The sequence below is a fragment of the Gracilinanus agilis genome, chromosome 6, assembly GCF_016433145.1.
Source record: "Gracilinanus agilis isolate LMUSP501 chromosome 6, AgileGrace, whole genome shotgun sequence".
Taxonomy (NCBI): Eukaryota; Metazoa; Chordata; class Mammalia; order Didelphimorphia; family Didelphidae; genus Gracilinanus; species Gracilinanus agilis.
In genome coordinates this window covers 42601901-42618975 of record NC_058135.1, presented here as the reverse complement: position 1 = coordinate 42618975, position 17075 = coordinate 42601901, and the positions used below count along the sequence as shown (strand labels likewise).

The 17075-nt window shown below is 37.3% G+C and overlaps 1 protein-coding gene across 1 annotated transcript in view; it reads right to left on the bottom strand.

The window, feature by feature from the left end:
• AFF1 (AF4/FMR2 family member 1) overlaps positions 1-15430 on the bottom strand; it is a 108557-nt gene extending 93127 nt beyond the window's left edge. Inside the window, exons 1-3 of the mRNA XM_044681615.1 lie at positions 15344-15430; positions 7129-7296; positions 5432-6346 (exon numbers count right to left, since the gene is read on the bottom strand). Of these exons, the coding sequence (XP_044537550.1) occupies positions 5432-6346; positions 7129-7296; positions 15344-15430 (1170 nt within the window). The remainder of the gene's footprint in view (positions 1-5431; positions 6347-7128; positions 7297-15343) is intronic.
• Positions 15431-17075: the final 1645 nt, after the last annotated feature.

The following is a 17075-nucleotide window of genomic DNA, read 5'->3' as shown; positions in this document are numbered from 1 at the left end:
ATTATTTAAAGGAATGGTGGGGGGCAGCTAGCTGGCTCAGTGGATTGAAAGCCAAGCCTGGAGATGGGAGGACCTGGGTTCAGATTGACCTCAGATATAATTCTTAGCTCTGTGATTCTGGGCAAGTCACTCAACCCCCTTTGCCTAGTCCTTATCGCTCTTCTGTCTTTGAAAAATTACATGGTTTTGATTCTAAGATAGAAAGTAAAGGTTTAAAACAAAAATTGAATGCTAATAGTAAACATTAAGCACAAGAATATCAGTTAAAAGGGTTCTATCTCCAGCAGTGGGTATATTTGTGCCACTAAAGTATGAGTATTTTAACATGGTGGAAAGGAAAAGGAATACTATACTATGCAAAAATATTTGTGATCTCATTCATTTTCTAGGATGCTCCTTCCAACATTACTAATCAGGTTATCTTGTGACTTCTCTCATGGCAAGAACAATATGGAAATTTGCATTATGTTAAAATACGGATATAATCTATATCAAGACTATTCACTGTCTCAGGAAGAAGACAGAGAGAGAGAAAACTTGAAGTAAATTGTTTTTTTCATAAAACTGAGAAAAAAAATGAAAAAACATTGGAAATAAAAAATTTTTCAACATGTTAAATGTATTTTTAAATTAGAAAACAAACAAATAAATCAGGTTATCCTATGTCTAGCCATCTTATGTAACGTTCATCCCTGTAGGATTAGGAGTTCACCACAGGGAACCTACCCAACATGCTGTGAAGCCATCCTGGCAGGGGAATGTTATCAAGGATGTTAAAAGTGATGTCTAGCAGTCACTATTTACTCTCCCCACCAGCCCATTTTCTTTTCAAAGATACATTTCTTCCCAGTGAAATACTTAACTGTTTTCTTCATAAAGTTACTTATCTACTCAGTGTAGCAGTTAGCTCATAGCTACCTCTCTATCATTCTGTTTACAAAGAAGAATGGGGATAAGTGATTGTACTATCCTGGAATGATTAGCATTAACAATAAAATTTAAATGAAAATATTTGAATGACAAAATACTTCTCAAAAAACTGTTATATGTCTATAGAGAACCATATCACATTTTTAACTTTGATGGCTTGTTGATTTCTACTTTTAACTAAGTAAACTTTAACTTTACAATGAACTATATAAATAACTCCTATAAATAATGGGGAATATAATGAATACAGAGGAGCATGGAAAAAGTTATATTATCTAAAGCAAAAAGAAGCAAGCAGAACCTTCCTCCCCTATATATATACATATATGAAGAAACTCCAAAAATGTTTTAGAGTGGTAACTGCCCATTTACAAACAAATCTGAACCTTGTGAAATGACAAAGAACATGTTTAGTCCTAAATTACAAAGAACATATATAGAAGAGCCATGAGAAAACATAGCCTCAAACTCAATGGCTAATTGCAGAGGCAAAAATCATAGAACATCAGATGTTTTTTAACCTTTAATTGATTTTGCTAAGTTTTTCTCTTATTCCTCTTATCAATGTAACAATTAAAATTCTATGGAGATTAACTGCTTGAACGCATGGGTCAGGGTGGACATGATTGAGGGTGTGGACTCGAAACTGCTACAACAATGCAACTATCAACAATTTGGAAATAGGTCTTGATCAAGGACACATGACAAAACTAGTAGAAATGTGCATCGGCCATGGGTGGGGGGAGTGCGGGGGGGCGAAGGGGAAAGTAGGAGCATGAATCATGTAACCATGTTAAAAATGAATATTAATAAATGTTTTAAAAAAAATTCTATGGAGATTGTATTTCAATTTGCCTTTTTTCATAGAAATCCAGAGCGAGTTAGGTGTGCATCGACCCAGCTTAGGAAGGTCAGATTTCAAAGCAGTTGGCCAATTCCTTCTTTTTCTCTGGGCCACTTTCTATAGTCATAAATTAAAGATACAGACTACAGAGAATTTTAGTCATAGAGCCAAAATAAAAATTCTTTTTGATAAGGGATATAAGGTAAAATGCAGACAATATAGAAAACATTAGTAAAAATGTTTTTTAAATATATTAAATATTATGAAATTATAATGACCAAGCTTGGGTTGGAAAAAGAGAGGAAAAAGCACCTCTTCCTGCCCTGATTAGAAATGTGGGAACTATGGATGTGGAAAACAGAATGGCAGACTTTTAAAATATGCTGGTTAGAATGCAGTGATCCAGGACAACTCTGAGGGAATTATGAGAAAGAACGCTATTCACATTGAGAGGAAGAACTGTGGAAGTAGAAACAGAAGAAAAACAACTGCTTGATCACATGGGTCCATGGGGATATGATCAGGGATGTAGACTCTTAAGTGATCACCCTGATGCAAATATCAATAATATGGAAATTGGTCTTGATCTATGACACATGTAAAAACCCAGTGGAATTGTGTGTGGACTATGGTAGGGGGTGGGAGGAGAGGAGGGATAGAACATGAATCCTATAAACATAGAGAAATGCTATAAATTAATAAATTAAATAAAAACCTAAAAAATAAATAAAGATATAGTCTTTAGGAGCCAACAAATAAATAAGTGGCTGGGTAGATAAACAAACAAACAAATAAATGAATAAATAAGTGAAATATGCTGGTTAGTCTTGCTGAACTGTCCTTTTTTTATTCTCTATCTTAAAGGATAGCTTTCTGGGAAGGAGAAGGGATACTCTGAGAAATGTAAGTGAATTAATTGTAATTTTCTTTCAAAAATTACTATTTCTGGGAGAAGCTGGGTAGCTCAGTGGATTGAGAGTCAGGCCTAGAGACGGGAGGTCCTAGGTTCAAATCTGGCCTCAGATACTTCTCAGCTGTGTGACCCTGGGCAAGTCACTTGACCCCCATTGCCCACCCTTACCAATCTTCTGCCTTGGAGCCAATACACAGTATTGACTCCAAAACGGAAGGTTAAGGGTTTAAAAAAATTTTTTTTTAAATTACTATTTCTATGATTTGTGACTCCCTCATTTAGGTTTTCTTTATTATTTTTCCACTTAAGTCTTGGTCTTATTTGTGCTCCTTGAACTGACTGCTATTTTCCTGTGGTTTGATTTCTATTCTGTCCTTTTTACATTTGTGTGTTCTTTTCTCTAATACAGTGGGAGACAGAGATAGACAATCACCAGAGCATCCTTGGACCTAGAGAGCCCACAATGAAATGATAGTCCCAAAGCAAAGTCACAGGACAGTCCTTGGGAACTTACGGGAAGGCTGATAACAGTGTAGTCAATTACATGTGGTTGGGATTTGATGAGATCCCAGCAAGGGATAAATCCAACTCTATATTTAAGGGCTATGCAAGGAGAAGGAGTCAAGGCTAGAATCTAAATCAGGCTACCAGGAGGAGCTCAAGACTAGGAATGTACAGACTGTAAAGCCCAGACTTGGCTGCTACACTCAGACCCTGGCCAGCATTGCCTAAGCAGAGGAGAGGGAGCAGAGATTTTCACAGCCCAGACCATCTTCCATTCACTTATCAAAGTAATTATAAAGGTTAAGTCCTGTATTCAAGAGAATATCTATCCCCTCTGGGATCAAAACATTTTTAAACTTTTTCCCTTTAATTATTACTTTTTTAATTATATTTTTATTTTGAATATTTTCCCCTACTTACATGCTTCATGTTCTTTCCCTCTGCCCCAGGCCTCCCTAGCCCCCCTTAGCTGACGCACAATTCCACTGGGTTTTACATTTATCATTGATTAAGACCTAATTCCATATTATTGATAGTTGTAATAGAGTTATCATTTAGTTCATCCTCTGGGATCAAATTTTAAACCCTCAGTTTGGCATTCAAAGCCCTTCACAATCTAGTGCCTTCCTACCTTTCTAGTCTTTACATCTAATTACTCCCATCTCCTGTATACTGTTTGATCCAATAAAACTATCCTCTTCTTATTAGTTCAGAACAAAGAGACTTCATCTCCTGGCTCTGGGACTATCTCCCACTTTTGGAATGCTATCTCTCCTTATGTCTTTCTCTTGCCTTCCCTGGCTCCCTTCAAGTCCCAGCTAAAATTCTAATCTTCTCCAAATTCTTCCCAATCCAATTCATTCTCTCCAGTGATTATTTCCAATTTATCCTGTATGTGCCTTGCTTGTAGATAGTTGTTTGCACATTAGACTGTGAGCTTCTTAGAAAAGACGTTTACTTTTCTTTGTATAATCCAGTCATTAGTTTAGCATCTGCCACCCAGCCAATTCCATACTGACGGACTACACCACAAATACAGAAGGTCCAAAGAACACCAGCAACATCCACACAACATCTAGCCAATTAAAGAGACCACAAGATGAGAAAGTGCTAACATCCAAGGGGAGAGATGGGAACGGAGCCGATCTTAGGTGTCCTAATGTCTACAAAGAACACTGGCCAGTCTTCTTTTTGTTCTGTTGGTATTAGCAAAGAAAAAGGAGAAAAAAATGGAATATACTATGCAAGAAAGGAAGAGGAAACAGAAGGAACTTACTCGCTCACAAAAGATGAAACAAGGAGGAAAGGGTGGGTGGAATGGGAGTGACAAAAATCTCAGCTCCACATGAATCATACAAAAGGAAGGTAGAACATACACACAAATGGGTGTAATGAGAGTACACTATAGAAATAACATACTCAGTAGAGAAATAGAAGGAAAGGGCAGATGTTATTTAAGATAAAGAGTAAAAATGATGAGATATTACTAATTAAAAAAAACAATACCCTCCAAATCTGCAGAGTGTAACATGAGGTGGGGATGAAAAGAAATGTTAAAATAGGGCAAGAGAATATATTCTCTTCCTCAAAATTAATTCTGTTGTAACATTCTTTTAAAAAAAAATTTACTTTCCACCTTACAATCAATATGTGTATTGGTCCAAAGACAGAGGAGTGGTAGGGGCTAGGCATTGAGCTAAGTGACTTACACAAGGTCATACAGTTAGGAAAGAGTCTGGGGTCATATTTGAACCAAGAACACCTCGGTGGTCTCTAGGTCAGGTTCTCAATTCACTGAACTGCCCCCTTTTGCAATATTTTCTTTAATTTTCTTTAGCTATACAGGTAATCTTTTGATCCCCAATAGACTCACAATCTGTGCCTTAATTCCCAAAGCAGACCAATTTCTAACCCACTGAGCCTCAGTTTCCTCATCTGGAAAATTATGAAACTACACTTGATCACCTCTAAGTCATGACACCACGATCCCAAATAAGTTGTTCCAAGTTCTGACCCTCTCTCTCTCCTCTTTCATGTCCTAGATGTTATAATTTACCACCCTTCTCCGTCTCTCAAATTCGAATATAGAGAAGTATTCCTGAGCTCAAAACCAATTATCAATGATTCACCTCGTCTGCATCCCCTACTCTGACGACAGCCGCCATTATAGCATCCCAGACACCACCCCATTGACCCATGCTTTGAACAGTGCCCCCAAGCACTTGGGGAACTCTACTTACCTCGGTGGACTGTGGAGGCATTTTCAACTTAGAAAGTTTGGCTTTGGCAGTCACTTTGAAATCTGGTATTTTCTCATAGGAATGTCCGTGATAGTCCTCAGGCAGTGGTTTCAGTTCAGGTGACTCACTGGGTGCCTGATCCTGACCATCCATGGGCCGAACGTATGCTGTAGGCTTCTGCTGCATCGCGGTGGTTTTTGAGGGCAGGGAGGGAGGGGGAAATGATTGAGAAGACGGCTGGGAGGTGACTATCCCTAAGCTGGTGACCGGAGCCAGACTGTATTGCGGCATCTCTTCTTCCTTGGACTCTAGTGGTAGGTGTGAGAGAGATTTAGCTTGGACACAGCTCTTACTGCTCCCCAGCATCCTGGACCCAGCTGGCTGGTTGGAATGGTGGGATGCCAATGGTGCAACTGAAGAAGACAATGCAGACGACAAGAGAGAATTCTCCATCTCCAGCGCTGAGTCTGAAAGCTCAACACGAGAGGTGCCATCAGGTCGGAGGAGCTCATCTTTCTTGTTCTGACTCCTAGGATGCCGATCCTGACCACTGTAATATTTTCCTTGGTGCTGAGTGCTAGATATACCGTCACTTCTGGCATGTAAGCTCAAGGCTGGTTCCATTCTTGCCTGTGTGGCTTTTGGACAGTGAGTAGGGATGTAAATAGAAGGACCAGAAGCAGAAGAATGAATAACTTGGTGATGGACACTACTGAAGAATGGCGAATGTGGGATACTACCAGTCTTCTCAGGATAGAAAAAACACCTAGATTTTCCTTGAGGGGTTAAAGAGAGGCTACTTTCTTCGGGGATACCAAAGAGATTCTGGTTTTTGGTACTGATCAGCTCCTTGACTTCTTCATAATTACCCAATGTATTTTGAATTCTACTGGACAACTCATCGCCTTTGCTAGTCTGAAAAAAAAATTAAATAGAAAAATGTCACAATTAAAAACTCTTTGACCCAGAAATCTTACTGAATAATCATAACAGCACTTTTTTGTGATAGAAATGAACTATTAAAAAAAAAAAGTAGGTATTTGTTGACAAGGGGGGGGATGGCTACAATAACTGTGGTGCATGAAATGTATAGCTGTGTAAGAAATTATGGATTTAAAGAGTTCAAAGATGCTAGATGAAACTTCACTTACCAAGGGAAGTAAGCAGAAGTAAAAGATAAACATATTGACTATCAATACAAAAAAATAAACCAGGATGCCCTGCATACTGTGTAATTATAATGACTGAGCTTGTCCTTGAAGAGATGAGGCAATGTATTTTGCGGAGGTGGGGGACCCTAGACATGGCATATATGGTAAACTTGATCAGTCCGTTTGCTAATTTTGAAATTCTGAACCCCCTCCCCATTTTTCTTATTTGTTGTTTCTTACAAGGGATGATTCTCTGGGAAGGGGAGCAAAAATTAAAGGGAAATGATTTTTTAAAAAGGGACAACTATGTTACCTTGCAGATCTCAAAGCTATCTGGGAATGAGCATTCCCAGCTCCCCAACCTCTGGAATCTTAAGTCATGTGGCATGCATGTTTTTCTTAATTCTTAAAACTTAATATATATCCCATTAACTTTAGTTTTTTTCCTAATTCACCGATTCTGACCACTCTACAAATTGCACTGCACTAAATGACTTTCAGCACACGGCTTGACAAGCATTTTATACCCTTGTACATGGAAAGTACCTTGTAGGGCTCTCCAAAGAGAGGTGCATTCACAGGGAAGAGTTTTTTCTCTTGGTGAACCTCCTGGTTGCGTCTCTCCTTCTCTCTAATTCGAAGTAAGTTTCTATCTTCATTAAACAAGCTGCTCAGGTGCCACAAAGGAACACAGAAGGGAAATTGCATCAGTGCCTAAGTGTTTAAAACCAGAGTAGTGATACATATCCCAAAAGCCTATGATCTAATACTGTCCTAAAGCTTATGCTTTTTGAAGGTCAAACCAAGTAGATGAATCGCTGGATAAAATGCTGTCTCAAAAAACAATATATCAGAAAAAAACCTTTGGTTCACTTTTGAGTGAATTTAAAACTTAAAGAGACTCAAGCACTCATTCAAAACTGAGTGATCTTCTGAGAAGTAGATGGGAATGAACCAAATTAAGTGGCTTTTCTCTAATGTTCTTTTATTAAATTAGGGGTATGGCACAAAGGCTTGAAGAAGATAAAAAGAAATGAATACATTGAGACCAAATTCTTCTGTTCTGTTTTACAACACTAAGAGACCTCACAGACCATCTAGCTCGACTCATTGTAACAGCTGGGAAAATGTGGTCACAGAGAGATTAAATGACTTTGCCAGACACATTAAATGACATAGCCAGATAGGAGTATATTTTGCCAGCCCTATGTGAAATTTTTTCCTCAAAAACAAAAAAGAACAAAAGCAATTGCATCAAACTTTGGATTGAAATGGGATACAATGTACATTACCCTAGGAGCAATGAAGATGGCATTATATCTGAAAAAGTCACCTAAGAAAACCATTTTTCAGACTGTCAAGTTCACCACCATCTTTTTGTTATCCAGGTTTGCAACTTTGACATTATTCAGGATTCCTCCTCTCCTCTCACTCCAGGGAGCACAACAGTTGCCAAATCTTGTCATTTCTACCCCAATAACTCATAGAGACTATACTAGTTCAATGTCTTTTTAACCCCTGACCTGGCTTATTGTAACAACCTTGTTCTCATTGTCTCCCATTTCTCCCCTCTACCATCATCCATTCCTGACACTCCTATTAAAGTGATCTTCCTAAAATACATCATTCTGGTCATTTCACTCCTCTAACCCAAGAAACTCCAGTGGCTACTAACTAAATAAAATAGTGATCGTCTTTACAGTTTACAATTACAAATATATATTGTTGGGGTTTTTTCTGAATTTAACCAAAGGGGTATATAGTTTTATAGGATTCTACACTTATTTCAAAAGAAACAAGTTAAAATTGCTTTAAATTCTACTGAGGCACTTTAACCAGTAATAACATAAAGAAGGAAAACTACGTTCTGAGATTTCTAGATGAACAGAATATGAGCAAAGTAAACAGTGGAGACTGGTAATAGCGGTTGTTATCCATCTCCATTCCTCATCATAGTTCAGAAGGGACCCCCTAAAGCTGAGCCAGTGGAGTGCCAGCACTTTGGCAGATTGGACCCCACTGTAAAGGCTTGGGAGTCATCCTGTTAACAAAAGAGTGGTTTTCTGAGGTCCAACATTGCTAATTATGGAGAAATAAACCACCAATGGTCAGGCTACCTAATGATGAATTTGAGCAGAACATGCAAATGGTAACCCATGTTACAAAGAAACATTTTCAGATGACACTTAGACCTATGACACATTTATGCAGTGATAGTAACTTAATAGTAGAAAATGGGCAAAGGGGAAATGAAGACTCTCAATTTTTTTTAGACCATCAAGAAATGTCCATATGACTACTGGCATCCTAAATGGAATGTCTAGTAACCAATTAGCAGACATTCTCCTAGAATAGCTTAAGCTATTAATCATATTATTATTATTATTATTATTATAGTTAATAATAATAATACTATCAATCCTATTGAGGTTGATTTTCCAGCTATAAGAGAAACCTTAACACAATGTCTGACATCTAACAGGCATTTTGACTAGCTGAATGCTAACTGACTGACCAGAATAAAGTTGGAACTAACTTTAGTTAGCTGACAGGTACGCTCTGGAAAGACAAGGAGAGGAGCTGATGGAATTGGTTGCATTGTATGCCCAGAAGTAACAAGAAGCATCATTTCATGGGGCATGGAGCCATTTCGTCATACGGCACAAATGGTAAGTATTTGGAAAAAAGAACACCATGAACATTTACAGTTAATGTACCAATATAAGTTGGTGAGAAGAAAATAAATGATTTTATTGAGCATTCCCTATATGCAAAGCTGTAGGGACACATAAAAAGGTGAAACCATTCCTGTTCTCATGGAACTTACATTCTAATGAGGGAGTCAAGACAGGTTTCAGCTCAAAGTCTGATATAAAGGTCCTCAGGCTGTAGCACCAAAGTAAATGGTGATGTCCATTCTTTAATGCCATTTCCAGGGTAAATTGCTGAGTCACTTGGCAGTACCAAGCGCTTTGGTGGCAAGAACTTTTTTGAGTCTTTTAAAAAATGTGTCTGTAGGAGCAGTTTCCAGAATGCATATCCATAGAGGTTGAGACTGATGGTGATGGGCAGTGAGCTGGAAGTAATGATACTGTTTGTCTCCATTTGGGTCAGAAGAGAAATGGCGGTCAAGGCAATAAGGGTGGTTTGACTTGACTGGCACATGCTTGCCTACTGTGTCTTCCTCAGAAGGTCTTGCTGCTTCCATGAGGCTAGCTAGCTTGCCTGCCCTAGGTAATGCAGGTGGTGGGAGCTAACCCATCTCCATAGGAGCTCTCTCCCCAGACAATGGCAGTGAGGGCTAAGCTAAATGGAGGAATAGGGCTCAGGACTGGAACATCCTGGATTCCTATCTCCCTGTAAGTGGTGGTTGATCAGTAGCTGCTGTTGATGATGATGCAGAAGGTGATGCTACTGCTTCCCTCAATGGAAGTAGACCTGGTGGTGCAGGGAGCACTGTCATTCCCAAGGTTCTTGGATTGTGACCATCATGAGTTGAGATGGTGATTAAAATGGTGGTGGTGGTATCTTTCTCCCAAGGTACTTTGCTGTTTCACCCAGACTGGCTGACTACCTAGACATTAGGTAGTTGTTGTTAGAGAAATTCTACCTAGGACTTATTAAAATTCTCAAAATCAAATCAGTATACTCTAATAATTGTTTACTTATGGTGAAAATACATATAGGAAAGTATGGTCCGGGACAAAGAAATGAGAAAGGTCAAAGATTACATAAGAATACATTCTTCCAAAAAATGTATTGACAGGCAACATGCTAAGCCAAAACCACAATGTGAATAATGTTTTTTAAGCATTTACTCCATGCCATGTGTGCTGATACACTATGTTAAACGTTAGGGATACCAGTGGGAAAGTAAATTAGTCTCATTCTCAAGGAACAAATGGAAGCCATTAATCCTATTTACAGGGGACCTTGCAGGCACATACTGACAGTGTTAAAATTTAATTTTATCCAAGTCTCATTGTAGTTTTACTTATGTTAAATATTTTCCAATTTCTACCTTTACACATATCACACTTCTAGGGTAGACAATACACATATAGAAGATGATTTTTTAAAAAATTCCATTTGACAATGCACATGAAAGATTTCAGTTGTAAGTCAGAGAGAAAGATCCCATGGTCTCCCTTTAATGTCACTTCCACTGATAAATGGAATAGGTATTTTAATAGACAGGAAAAGACATTATTGAAATGAGAGCTATTTCTGTGTCAACTATTAGCATATCATCAACTTATCAGAGGTAAGATCAAAATCAGTTTAAAAAAACAATAAGGGGAAATACTGCTGAATCAATTTGTTGCAAATAAAGTGAGAATAAGACAATAAATGATATTGATTATAATAATGTCATCAAGAAGAGAAAGAACTGTGGGAGGAGAAACACAGAAAAAAAGTATTTGCTTGATCACATGGTTCAATGGGGACATGACTGCGGATGTAGACTCTAAACAATCACCCTGTTGTGAATATTAATATGGCTTTACCATAAAAATAAAACAAATCTGAAGAAAAGTTAAAAAAATGTAAATGAATTGCCATGAGATCCAAATAGCTCAGAAAGCCCTTAAGTCAGAAAGTATTTAACTTCTAGCAAATGGAGAAATGATTTCCAAAAGTATCTTCATATTAGAAAATAAACTTGTCAGGAAAAAAGAATGATAGACAATTATGAGCAGTATTAACTCATAAAGAAAAGACAAAAATTGGAAAGTAAAACTAGTTTAAAAACAACATGGCAAGATATCAAACTAAGAAAAGTCATCCCATTCAATGTGCATTCAAAGACAAAAACTGGAAGTACTACAAAAAGAAGGATGTAAGAGTTGCACAAACCATCTCAACAAAAGCTAGTGGAACTATCACACTTGAATTGAAAGCTCACAGTCCACGAGTTGCTTGCAAAAGACATAGAAAAAAATGGTACTACAGAAATAACAAAGGCCAATTAAGGGACAGTATACAAGATATCAGGAGAGAAATAAATGGTATGGGGGAAAAATACAATAAAAATACAATAAAAACCAATCAAACATCAATACCTATCAATGTAATATCCCAATCCCCCCTACTATACAAAACCTTTAGAGGCATCTATATAAGATTTGGGGACAGCTAGTTGTCCCAGTCAACAGAGTGCTGAGCCTAGACACAGAAAAGACCTGAGTTCAAATCCAGCCTCAAGCATCTCCTAGCTGTATAACCCAGGAAAAGTCACTTAACCCTGTGTGCTTCAGTTCCTCATCTGTAAAAGGAACTGGTGGAAGAAATGGCATATCACTTCAGTACATTTGCCAAAAAAAAAAACAAAAAAACACCACTCCAAATGAGGTATTAAAAACTCAGATTGAAACCAATAAGCAACAATACAAGATTTGAAGGCATCCTCAGTGTGGGCATTATTAAGGAATAAGTTATCTTTCAAAGTGATGTGAATCATGATCTACATCTGTCCCATCTCACATTAACTAAAGGATACAGAGAATGTTAGATCCCATTGTATTTGTTTACTAATTTTAAAAATTGATTGAGTAAAATTAAAATAATGCTTAGAGCCTTTCTTTACATCATGATATATCCATATACCACAATTGTTTCAAGATTTTTGGAAGATTTAACAATAGAAATAATCATGTTAAATGAACTGATTAATAAATAATACATTATTAATTAATATCACAGAATAGAGGCATGAATTGGTTGCAATCTTATTTTTTAGAAAAAACTCCCTTCAATAAGATCATTGATTTAATTGTGTGCTGATAGCTTTAATAGGCTTAAAAAAGAAATAATTCAACTATGAGATATCTATTGGACAAAATTTTAGATGGCTTGAGGTTTTTTGACCAACTCCAGAGGGGAGAACAGATAGTAGTTTACTTCAATGTTTTCTAAATAGAAGATTATAAAAATTCTACTATGAATTAATGTTATTTAGTTTCACTGACTGCAAGATATTTCTTTTACTTCTCTCAAAATGATTCTCTCTCTTCCTAAATTTGTTATATTGTACTAAACCTTTAATCTTTCTTCAAACCTCCCAAATGATCTTCTTTCCTCATGGTCTCAGTAGATGTCACAAGGTATATTAATAAAGGAGGAGAGAAAGGCCATTTGCTAGTAGTTCTCTGTCTCCCTTTCTTCCCATCATTCCCTATCTCTCCTCCTTTACCCTAGGTCTGTTAAAAAAGTAGCCCTTCCTCCCAAAGCCAGCCCACTCCCTTCTTCAGCATTCCCCCGGCCAACCCCAATCATCCCCTCCTCCCCATCTTCAATTTTTCCCCTATCCAGTATCTTCAAAAACTCCTTATTTGACCTCTTAAAACTTTCTTTCCCTTTCTCAGCCAAACTCCTAGAAAATAAAGTCTACCTCCATGTTTACTGTTATTTTTTATTAGCAATTTAAATAAGCATTTCCATATACACGGTAAAACTGAAAAAGAATTGTCTATGAAACTGTGAATCTACTATGCTTGTTTCTCCATTTTATATATATAAGAACTTCAACTTGTACCTTTCCAAAGCTATACTTATTACCTGTTATCTATCTATCAATCAATCAATATTTCATATATATATATATATATATGCCTACTGTGGAATAGGTAATACGCTCAGCCCTAAGAGACAAAAGGCAGTCCTTTCTTTCAAAGAGCTTACAAGCTAATGAGAGAGACAGCAAGCAAACAAATATAGACAAAGTAAATTATATGTAGGATAAATAGGAAATAATGAACAGAGGAAGGAACTAGAATTAAGAGGGAAGGTTTCCAGTAAAAGACAGGACTTTAGATAAGACTTAAAGGAAGCCAGAGAAGTCAGAGTAAATGCCCAGAGCCAAGAGTTGGAGTGTCTTGTTCAAAGGACAGCCAGGGCAGGATGTGAGAAAACTGGAAAGGTAGCAGGGAGCTTGGTTATGCAAACAGACCATTCTGTATTTGTTCCTGGAGGGAATAACCCTCTTTTCTTATTTTTGTCAAATTCTCGTTGATTGGCTCATTAAAAAAAAGGTAAAGAAAATAAGTAATAAATATACATTCTCAAGCAAAATAAATTCCCAAATTGGTTACAGCATTAGTTATTGTCTTTTTTTTTTTTTAAACCTTTACCTTCTAAACAATTCTAAGACAGAAGGGCAAGGGCTGTTAAATGATTTACCAGGGGTCACACAGGTTGGAAGTGTCTTGAATCCAGATAGCTGCCCCATTTCTAAGTCTTTCAAAGTTGAATTAAAAAACAAACAAACACTAATGTTATTGTATGTTTTGTTCTACTGGTTCTGTTCACTTCCCTCTGTCAGGTCATACAAATCTTCCCAGGTGTCTCTAAAACTTTTCGTAATTATTTATCCTACAAGAATGAAAATGAAAACAACTGTAAGACAACTCCATACCCATCAAGTCGGGTATTTTTTTTCCTATGACACATAGGAAAAATAACAATGATTGGGAGGGGAGGGAGTCCTTAAAGAAAACAGACACAGGAATAAGATACTGTTTCAAACGTTCTGGAAAACTTGTAACTACACCCAAAAAAGGTCTTTCTTTAAAATGTTAGTGTTACTCTTTGAGTTCTACTTACTTTTCAAGAAAACCAGGAGAAAGAAAAAAATTATCCAAACCTCCTTGGGCTAAACAAAACTGAGGACACAAATGAAATAGTGCAAATTAATCTTGGAAGAAAATAAAACTAACTATAAATAAACTATCAGGGGGAAAGTTCTTGCTCCTAAAGGATTCACAGAAAAATTCTATCAAACTAGAACTCACATTGATACTATAAAAATTATTCTCAAAAATTTTGAAAGTACCCCATCAGACCTACTGCTGAGAAAAACAGAGTCCTGTTAGCTAAATCTGGGAAGGATAAAGCAAATAAGAAACAAATCAATATTGCTTCTATTGCTTCAAAATTTGTTTAAAAGATTATATAGTAATATATCCCAAAAATCATTCAATGTGAGTAAACTGGATTTATATCAGGAATGCAATGGAAGCATTAGGAAAACAAATGGCATAATCACATTAAAAACAAAAATATCCAAAATTATAATAAGATTATCACAATAGATTATGAAAAAGCCACAGTACAATACTCATTTGTGCTAAGAACCCCAAAAAGTAAAGGCATAAAGGAATTCCTTTTAATGCCAAAAAAAATAAAATTGAAAGGGAAAAAAGATGGTGGAGTCACAGGAAAACAGCACAGCTAAATTTCCTTCCAAGGAGATGTAAAAAGTGCCCTAGATGGAATCCTGGTGAGGAAATCCAGAAAAAGTCACAGAAAGTCATCTGTGAGATAGAGAGGTCTGTTGATGACAGGACAATAACATCCCTAGCAAGCATTCCAGTGCCCAGGTAGAGGCTGTGTCCTGAGGCAAGAGGGGAACTCCCATACTCATATGGGACACCAAGATAGGGAAAACTCCAAAACCAGCAGCTTTATCACCCATCACTCAGTGTGGAGTCCCAGACCTAGAAACAGCTTCTTATTTGTGTACATGTTTTCTTTAAGCTCAGTAGCACATTATTTTTCATTTTTGTCATCTTTGCCAATAAAATGGGGATGAGGTGGGATCACAGTACCTAGCTCAATACGCAGAGCAATGACCAAAGTGGAGTTTGGAATTCTGTCTCTGAACCAGCAAAGCTTGCCAGCTGGCTGATGAACTAAGTGCAACAGCAGACTACTCTTCCCTCAGACCCAAAGCCAAGTCAGAAACTTGCAAATCACAGCCTACGGAGACAGCAGTCAGCTTTGCCCTGGTGTGGACCACTCTGGGACCAATGAAAGCTTGCAGTTTCCTCGCCTGACCTGTCTCGGACATCCTGCAATAAGACGATATTTGATATTCCCAAAAAAAGCAGGGGCACAGGCTGCCCAGACTTTCTCTACAGACTTGTGCAGAACCCAGTTCTAACATGAAAGTCCAAGACTGGAAGCAGGCTGGAAGAATGAATAAATAAAAGGAGAATCCCACCATAAAGAGAAATTCAACCTAAGTCCTGAAGAAGAGAATGAAACTGTAACATCTACAAGCAAATACTCAAGGGGGAAAAAAACAAAAACAAAACTGGGACAAAAATTCAACTGAAATTCCTAGAAGAGTATGAAGTAAGAATAAGAAAACGTGAAAATGTTTTTATAAATGAAACTTATGGAAAAGAAATGAGAGCTATGGAAGCAGGAATGGGAAAGATAATTAACAACTTGACACAAGGGGTACAAACTAACACCTTAAAGCAAAAACAGATTGGGGGGGGGGGACACTGCATAGCAAGATGGCTCAGAGGATTAAGAAGAGCCAAACCTAGAGATGGGAGGTGCCAGGTTCAAATTTGACCTCAGACAGTTCTTAGCTGGGTGACCATGGGCAAATCACTTAACCCCCATTTCCTAGCCCTTAGCTCTCTTCTGCTTTGGAGCCATTACACAACATGGGTTCTAAGCCTGAAGGGAAGAGTTTAAGAAAAAAACAGCAAAGGAAGAACAGTTTCTGCTTTTTGGTTCGTGCATTTTCCTTGTTAAGAATATTAAATATAGACCAAGAAACTGGAGGAGGAAGATTTCTCCTTCTCCCTTCTCTTAAGAAAACCTATATATTAATACATATGGCCAAAAGTCCTTGTTATGGACTCCAACAGAGACAGGGATTCCAGTTACTATCGCTCAAGTATATGTTTCAGGTTGAATTGATGAATGCCTTTTAATGTTTCCTAGCAACTAACTCTGCCCTCCCTGACTCCAAAAAATACAACCAATTTAATATCAACTAATCAGCTGATTAGGCATCCACTACACAGCCTCTACAGTCTGTGATCAGTGGTTTCTAACTCAAGAAGTTGGCAGGCTCCAGCGAGCCCAATTTCTCAAATGTACTTTCCACATTATGTAAGGAATAGAGTTGGCGATGAAGCAACCCTCAATATCAACTTTCAACAGCATTATTTATTTTGGATAAGCAATCAATTCTCCTGCCTATTTTAGGAGCACTGCACTCCTCTGATCAGGAAGAAGGAAAAAAAAAAAGCACACTCCAGTTCAGATCAAGCTCTCAAAAGTGGGGCAAATGTATCACATATACAAGGATAAATGAATGAGTCCAACAGCTCAAGAGACTTGGGCTCCAAATGATTTGTTTTTCATTCTAGCATTACGATAAGTAGAAGCTACCTTCTATAATTTTTATTTTAGATAATATATAAAATATATTAATGACATAAAATATATGATACATAACAAATATATTAACATCATAAATATGTGTATATAATTTTTTAGCTTTTTAGACCTCTCCTTAAATTCTCAGTTTCTATTTCTGATAGGTTGATGCTGGTTTTATTTGTATATATTTTGTTATGCACTATTGATACTATAGAGAAGCTGGATGGCACAGTGGATAGAGCAGAGGGTCTGGAGTCAGAAGATGACTCTTCCCGAGTTGAAATTTGGCCTCACACAATTGCCACTCC